The 8,981-nt window shown below is 43.0% G+C and overlaps 1 protein-coding gene across 1 annotated transcript; it reads left to right on the top strand.

Annotated features, from left to right (window-relative positions):
- Positions 1 to 7,624: 7,624 nt before the first annotated feature.
- On the top strand, positions 7,625 to 8,662 carry LOC145067380 (uncharacterized). Its single transcript, XM_079014534.1, has one exon. It carries the CDS (start codon positions 7,625 to 7,627, stop codon positions 8,660 to 8,662), a length of 1,038 nt encoding a protein of 345 aa, XP_078870660.1.
- Positions 8,663 to 8,981: the final 319 nt, after the last annotated feature.

Raw genomic sequence — 8,981 nt, 5'->3', positions numbered from 1 at the left:
TCATCAATACATTTATATGGTATCAGAGCCAACCAAAGCTCCCCTGAGCAACTCTCTTTCCCTCTTCTAAACCCTAAATCACTCATAAATTAACAATGGCTACAACCATTCAATTGACTGCAGCCACCCACTTTCCTATCAAACTCACATCTGTTAATTTTCCTGTTTGGCACAAACAAGTGGAATCTACCCTCATCAGACTACAACTCGAAGCATTCATAGATGGCAGTAAAGAACCGCCAAAGAAACAAATTGAAGACAGATGGAAAGAAGACAAATCCAGAATACTTACCTTGGTTTCGACAAGACCAAATTCTGATCAGTGCACTCCTTGGAAGTTGCTCTGAATCAATTCAACCGCTCATCTCTTCTGCCAGCACTGCTCGAGAAGGCTGGGTAAGACTAAATTCAAGCTATGCTAGCGCCTCGAGGTCACCTATTATTTCCTTAAAATCTAAATTGGTGAAGAACCCCAAAGGAAATCGATCAATCATTGATTTTCTTCTAGATATGCGGTCAATTGCTGATGACCTAGCCCTAGCCCAAAACCCAATTTATGAGGAAGATCTCATGGTGCATATTCTGTCCCAATTAGGCGATGAATATGCAAACATTATCGCAACCATCAAAGTAAGAGAAACTGCTCTCTCCTATTCTGAATTGTTTGAGAAGTTAATCGATTTTGAAAGAGGACTCAGAGAAACTTCACAAAATCCGATACTGTAACGACCATAAAATTCGAGCCAAATTAAAACATTTTAATTCATTTAAAACCATTAAGTTCATACATTTGTTTTCAAAATAGTTTAAACATCAGAGCATTTCCCAGAACCATATCACATAAATTATAAAACACGAGGAGCGGTACGATCACGCCTTCGCTTTGCCACGGTCTCCTGAAGTACCTGAAACAATACATTGAAACTGTAAGCCCGAAAGCTTAGTGAGTTACCCCCAAAATACCAACCACAATACCATACACATAACATATCATATCATAAACAGATCAACCATGCATATCGAGTCTACAGTGTGATTGGTCCGCCTGCACCAGACCTTCAGTCCACCCGGTCCACTCTCTCTCCGAGTCTATAGTATGACTGGTTCGCCCGTACCGGACCTTCAGTCCACCTGGTCCACTCTCTAAGTCTACAGTATGACTGGTCCGCTCGCACCGGGCCTTCAGTCTGTTTGGTCCACTCTCCGAGCCTCGACACGTCTGGTCCGCCCTCTTGGGGCCTTCAGCCTATCCGGACCGCTCGCCGGGCCTTCGGTCTAACCGGTCCGCCCTGGGTATGTTGGCCTACAGCACAAAGCAGGACACGCCTCAACCCAACCCCAGTCCAACAACCATGTGCACATAAACATATAATCATATAGCAATTCACAATTAAACAACCGATCTAGCCGATCACATAACATAGCAACATCCTAACCATGATACCGACCTAACCGGTCACTAACATAGCATCATCCTATATACCGGGATACCGACCTTAACCAGGTCTCTAACATAGCATCATCCTAAATACCAGGATACCGACCTTAACCATGTCTCTAACATATACCATCCTAAATACCAGGATACCGACCTTAACCAGGTCTCTAACATATACCATCCTAAATACCAGGATACAGACATAACAAAGCAATAACATAACAAACAACTACTCGGATTCCCATCCGATAAAGGGTCGGCCTTGGTGCCTTAGACCCTGTCGATATAGTGAGGATAACTCACCTGCAACTGCCAACTTGAAGAAATAAGACCACGCTGCTTCGACCACCAGCACGAACTCCACCACTGATCATTACCAAATAACCAAAACAAATAAACACCACTAATTACCAAAATACCCCTGGAAGACAACTGGTTAACCTTTGGTCCAAGTCAAAGTCCTCAGTCAAAGTCAACCTTCCTGATTGACCCTACTCGCCGAGTCAACCCGTGACTCGTCGAGTTCCTATGCTTAGAAACTCCCATGCCATGAATCAACTCGCTGAGTTGCCCCAAAACTCGTCGAGTCCAACAAGCTCTGAGTCCCTTCCTGCTTAACTCACCGAATCATCCCTCGACTCACCGATTCACAACTCAACCAGAAAAGGTTAGGACTTCACGACCAGACTCGCCGAGTCCAAGAATAGACTCGCCGAGTCCAAGACAATATTCAACAGACTCACCGAGTTGTTCTTCCAACTCGCCGAGTCCAAGCTTATCATCATACTCCTCGCCGAGTCACCCATGCGACTCGCCAAGTTACTACGCGACTCAAAGTCTGATCCTTAGCCCGACTCACCGAGTCATCTCCCAGACTCACCGAGTCCATTCGTGACATCTTCATTCAGATGATTACAGGCCATTCCATTGCTTCCAATACATAGATCTGGACTCCTAGGGTCAGATTCACACGGAAAGTTTCCAACTTTACGTGTATGTAAGGCTCAACAAGCTCCAACAAGCTAAAAATGAAGGTTTAAGGCAAGGACACTCTCAATCAAGCCCCAAAGCTATCACTTTCCTGATTCATGAGTCAAGACCAGTCTAGATCTATAGTAGCAACCACAGATCTGAACCCCATACTCGAAAAGAGACCCATATATGACAATTTGGCCCTAAAACTTCATCTATGAACAATCTAAGCACAACAAGGTCAAGGCAACAACTTTTTACCTTCAATCTGATGCCAACAAGCAAAGAATGCAGATCCACTTCGCTCCTCTATGACCCCCCAACTCTTGCTTCAAGTATCCTTCTTCTCCAAGCTCCACAACACACTAAACTCCCTCTCACTCTCAAATTAGGGTTTGGAAACAATGGGGAAAGCTTCTGGACATCAAAGGGGGTGCTACAGAGGCTGTGGTGGGGCTTAAGGTTCCTTATATAGGGTGCAAACCCTAGAAATTAGGGTTTCTCATTCCATCACGGACTCGTCGAGTCCAGCCTCCGACTCGGCAAGTCCGGTCACTTAACATGTGCCCGACACACGCTTAGACTCAACGAGTTGCAGCTCCTACTCGCCGAGTTCCTCTTTTCCAAACTTACACTTTACCCCCTGAACTCTTGATTCTGACTTGGGATGTTACAGATACCCTCCCTGATCATCGCCAACTATACTTCTCGACAACCAGGCTGCCAATCCTCACCGGGCCTCCCTCGTCGTAACCAAAAATTTAACTCCAATACCTAGTAATGAGGCCCAAATCGTCCTCCATGGGCTAACTCTCAATCCAACAACAATCACCAACCACGAAATCACAGCTCCACTTACTGCCATTATTGCAATATTTTGAAAACATCTCCATCACTGCCAACTCAACCCCATTCCCTGTTGCAAATGTGACCACTGTAGGCCCTACCCCATAGCAATCATATCACTTTTGACCCCTCCAATCTCCACTCTGTCTCAGAATACGGGGGACTTGATGAAATTCAACTAGGAAACGGTACAACACTACCAATTTCACACATTGGCGTACACATAAATACACCATTTACACCTCTATCTTTATCTGATATTTTGTGTGTTCCAAACTTAAAAAGAAACCTTATTTATGTTGCTAAACTGTGTAAAACTAACATGGTTTCTGTTGAATTTTTTTCCTCTCATTTTATTGTGAAGGATCTTCGCACAGGGGCGTGTCTACTACAGGGGGAGAACATTGATGATGTCTATCACACCACCATCTCATCCTTACGTCAACTAAACTTCATCACTACCAAAAAGTCTCTCGATTGGCACCACAAATTAGGCCATCCATCTATCAAAGTCTTCAAAACAATTGCTACCAGTCTAGGTCTTAATTCTAAAATAATGTTGAACTCCAATGTTCATTGTTCTTCCAGGACGGTTAATAAAAGTCACAAATTGCCCTTTGGGCCAAATTCTTTTGTTGCCACCAAACCTTTACAACTAATTTACTCAGAGGTATAAGGTCCAGTTAAACAATCCATTGATCACTTCACTTATTATGTCATATTTTTTTACTTCTATTCCAAATATGTTTGGCTTTACCTAATGCAACATAAGTCTGATGTTGCTAAATTATTCCCTCAATTCAAAATATTTGTTGAAAAATTCTTTAATCAGCAGATTGTATACATTTTCACAGACAATGAGAGAGAGTACATCGACTTACTCCCTTTCTTACGATCTCATTGAATATCCCACTACACAACCCCACCACATACGCCTGAACAGAACATGATATTCGAAAGGCGTCATCGACTCGTAGTTGAAACGAGTCTGTCCTTGCTCCACTATGCTAAAATTCCACTGGAATACTGGTCCCATGCTTTTCAAACCCCAGTCTACCTTATAAATCATTTACCTACACCTATCCTTGCAAACAAAAGTCCCTATCAGCTTCTCTTTAATCAAACTCCATCCTACTCTAAACTAAAGCCATTTGGCTGCCTCTGTTACCCATGGCTCAAACCATATACCACCTCCAAACTTCAACCTCGTTCCTCACCATGTCTATTTATTGGCTACTCCACCTCTAAATCTGCATACAAATGGCTCGACCTCACCACCAACCGTCTTTATTACTATCGTCACGTGCAATTCATCGAAGATAGCTTCCTATTTCATGAGCATTCACATTCCTACTGTTTGCCCACAACTCATGAATTTCAACCCAATTCAACAATTACTTCCCCAGTCTCAACCACCTGATCCTCTACACTAATGACTATCCCTATCCCACCTCACCCACAAACATCCTCCATCCCAGATCCACCAATCTCACCTATAAACCACCCTCAATCACCACCTACCACCACCACACCGCTTACTGACCAACACTCTACCCCTTCCCTAAATCACATCAATCCTAGTCCACCTCTACCCATACTTACCTACTCTCGTCAGCCACACCACCCATCCTCTCCTTCCCCATCCACTCCCTCTCCTACGACAACATCTGAATCACCTCCTCTCACACCAAATATATCCCCAGTTCCACTACCTTCCCCTCTTCCTACAAAACGAGGTCACAAACCCAACAAAAAATACTTCAACTCCAATTTTATCAACACTACCACTCTTCACCCTATTCCTCCAACTATTGAACCCACCACTCCCAACCAAGCCATGAAAGACCCTAAGTGACGTGCCGCCATGGATCACAAATTCAATGCACTCATGCAAAACGGAACTTGGGAGCTTGTCCCTCCCAACACTCAACAACCAATCGGTAGTAAATGGGTCTTCCGTGTCAAACGAAACCCAGATGGTTCCATTCAAATATACAAAGCCCGTCTCGTTGCAAAGGGATTTCTTCAACTATTTGGAAAAGACTACTTTGAAACCTTTAGTCCTGTTACTAAACTTGTCACCATTCATACCATCCTCTCAATTGCTCTCTCCCAGAACTGGCAACTACGATAAATGGACGTCAATAATGCTTTCCTACATGGCACTCTCCATGAATAAGTCTTCATGACTCAACTGCCTGGCTGTGTGCACCCTTAATTTCCAAATCACATCTGTAAGCTATAGAAATCTCTCTACGGGCTTAAACAAGCACCAAGAGCATGGTACATGGAACTTACCCAAATTCTACTTAATTTTGGTTTTCGTAAATCAATGGCGGATGCTTCCGTTTTTATCTACAATAATAATGGAATAACATGTTATTTCATGGTCTATGTGGACGACATTGTCCTAACCGGAAACAATCCCTCTTTTCTCACTCACTTCACTAAAACTCTCGCCACTCGGTTCTCCATCAAAAGACCTTGGACCTCTTCACCATTTCCTAGGGATAGAGGTCATTCCAACTCCCAATGGCCTCTTCTTCTCCCAACATCGGCATATCCAAGACCTCCTAACTCCATTTTTCATGGATGGTGCAAAAGATGTCGCTACCCCCCTTAAATTCGTCAATTGTTCTCACACCTGTAGATGGCTTCCCAACCGTCGATCCAACACCTTACCGGAAACTTGTGGGCTCCTTATAATACCTCGCATTTACTAGACCTTATGTGTCCTTTGCGGTTAATCTTCTCTCTGAATTTATGCATTCACCCACACAGACCCATTGGCAAGCGTTAAAAAGAGTCCTTCGCTACCTTAAAGGCACCATTCATCATGGCCTATTTCTAAACAAAGGATCTAATCTAGATCTTAAAGTCTTCTTAGATTCTGATTGGGGCGGTTTAACCAATGGTGGCCGATCTATGGCAACATACATTATATACCATGGATCCAACATCATCTCTTGGCGTTCAGCACGTCAAAAATCGGTCTCTCGTTCGTCAACCTAGGCTGTATACAAGGCATTAGCTAATGCTGTTGTTGAAGTCACATGGGTTCAACATCTGTTACTCGATCTTGGTCTAAAATCCACTACACCACCTACCTTGCTTTGTGACAACACTAGTGCCATGTATGTATGCGCTAATCCAGTATATCACTCCCAAATGAAGCATGTTGTCTTAGACTACCATTTTGTGCGTGAACGAGTGCAAGACGGCTCGTTACGTGTTCTACATATCAACTCCTCCGATCAACTTGCTGATGCTCTCACCAAGCCTTTGGGGTGCACGGTGTTTCTATCTCTTTGTTCCAAGATGGGAGTATCAGATGGATCCTCCATCTTGCGGGGGCGTATTACGAATATCTCCAAGAACACAAAATAAAGCTTATACATGTATAGTCATTAGCTTTCATCTCACTCTATATATGTTGCCATATTAGTATTAATACTTTCCTGTAATAGCTCCTCAATTAGCTCCATTCCATGTATGTATTATTGGCTATAAAAGCCACTGTAAAGATCAATAATAAGTGTGCATCTTTAGTATCATCAATACATTTATAAAAACCTTACCTGCATTAGACATGATTCTCCTCCATATACTTTCATGCTTATGACACTATAATGGATCATAAAACAAAATGCATACTTTTATGATATCCAATGCATAAAGTATGTTGGTTTCTGGAAAACATACATGGACAAAAAAGTTTTAAAAATAGACTAATCTTTTGTATCACACATTACCTATTAAAAAATCTTGAAAATGTTAGCCGACCACATTATTGTATTCTATTTTATATTGTATTGGCCCATTGTATTCGTGGCCCATGATACTATTGTATATATTATAGTTTGATAATGCAAATAGGCATGCCGATTGTGACTCAATATGGTATCAGAGACATAACCCTCAACCCTATCCGATTTCTGCATCTTCTTCTCTTCTTCTTCTTCGTGTTCTGTCTTCTTCTTCTCCTTCTTCTTGCTTCATCTTCATGACAGGCGACAACAGTTCTAGTACTAAACCTCCACATAAAGCCTATGGTATAACCAATATTAAAAACTACGTACCTCTCATTCTCGATCTCACAGCCCGTAACTATGAACCATGGAGCGATCTCTTTCATGCTCACTGTATTGCGTATGGTGTTGCTGACCACATCGACTCCACCTATGACCCTCCAAACTCCACCCCCCTTCGACTACAAAATGGGAAGAACTCAACTAGATCGTAAAACTATGGCTTTTCGGATCTGTATCTCAAAAACTCATCACTTCTGCCTACTCCATTGAAGCAACAGCTAGCAAAATATGGCTGAACTTACATGCCCTATTCTATGATGATGTCGAATCCACAGCCATGCATCTAGAGAATGAGTTGAGAAACATCACACTAGGGGACTCAACTATTCATGAGTACTTTGAGAAAATCAAGAAAACAACAAATTTACTGGAGGGACTTGGCGAAAAGATGAAAGACCGCACTGTTGTTCTTCATGCTCTAAACGGCCTCCCGAGCAAATATGACACTGTTGCAGGTGTTATTCGGTTCTCCAAACCCATACCCACTCTCTCTGAGATGAGATCCATGTTAATAGTTGAAGAAACGAGAATCAATAATTCCCGTCTCACTGTTCAGTCTCACGAAAACCACAACTCCGCTCCCTCCCTTCTCCACGTTGCCACTTCATCTCTGTTGCCAACTCGTGGGGGTGGGGGCGGTTCATACCGTGGGAATTCCTCCCGTCGTGTAGGAGGTCGTCACAACTATCGCCGTCGTCAACAGGGTCCTCCCTTCGCTGCAGGTCCACCGCCTCACACCAACCAATATGGGTGGGTATATATTCCACCGCCCACTTCCGATCATCACTCATGGACAGCGTACGGTCAAAACCAACACTCGTGGGCCAACTCCCACTCCTTTTTACAATCGGCTCCTCAAAACAGCCAATTCTGGGGAAAAACCAACTCCACTAGCCCAGGTCTTCTTGGAAGCAGGCCCTCTACGCCATCAACAAGTACCCCACAGGCCCATATGCAGTCTTCTGGCCCAAATCAGCCTCCCTGGGCCTGGTTAGGCAGCGATCAGCCCACATCACTTCCGCATTTGTTCAATACCATGACATTAAATGACTTGGGAAATAGCGGATGGGTCATGGATACTGGCGCAACTGACCATGTTCACACAAATAGAGGTATACTAAATTCCGTATCTAATAATCATTATTCTCCTCGTGCTATTTATGTCGGTAATGGTTCTGTAATACCTGTTGTGATATCGAGACATTCCATTTTTCCTGTCCCAAATATTTATCGCACTCTTCACCTACAAAATGTCCTCATTACACCAAATATTATAAAAAAATCTCATTTCTGTTTGCAAGTTTACTACACATAATAACTGTTCCATTGATTTTGATCCTTACGATTTTACCATTCTTGATTATCAGACTCGTCGTCCTCTCATCCGTTGTGATAGCCCTGGGCCTCTTTACCTTGTCACCAGCTCCACAAGTCATGCATTCACCACCACCTCATGAAACACTTGGCATCAATGACTAGGTCATCCCGACGATCAAGTATTGAAGCATTTACTTTCAACTAGTTCTATTTCTTTTCGTTTATCAAAAAATAGTGTTACTTGTCATGCTTGTCAGCTTGGAAAACATATTAGGCTTCCATTTCATTTGTCTAATTCTACTATTTCTGAACCTTTT

Source organism: Lactuca serriola, chromosome 8, assembly GCF_051521515.1.
Source record: "Lactuca serriola cultivar US96UC23 chromosome 8, Lser_US96UC23_V15, whole genome shotgun sequence".
Classification (NCBI taxonomy): Eukaryota; Viridiplantae; Streptophyta; class Magnoliopsida; order Asterales; family Asteraceae; genus Lactuca; species Lactuca serriola.
The sequence above is the reverse complement of the archived record's forward strand: the minus strand, read 5'-3'. Positions and strand labels throughout refer to the sequence as shown.

What these genes read in the sequence shown, in the direction of transcription:
- LOC145067380 (XM_079014534.1), top strand. Translation starts at nt 7,625, where the DNA reads ATGCATCTAGAGAATGAGTTGAGAAACATCACACTAGGGGACTCAACT.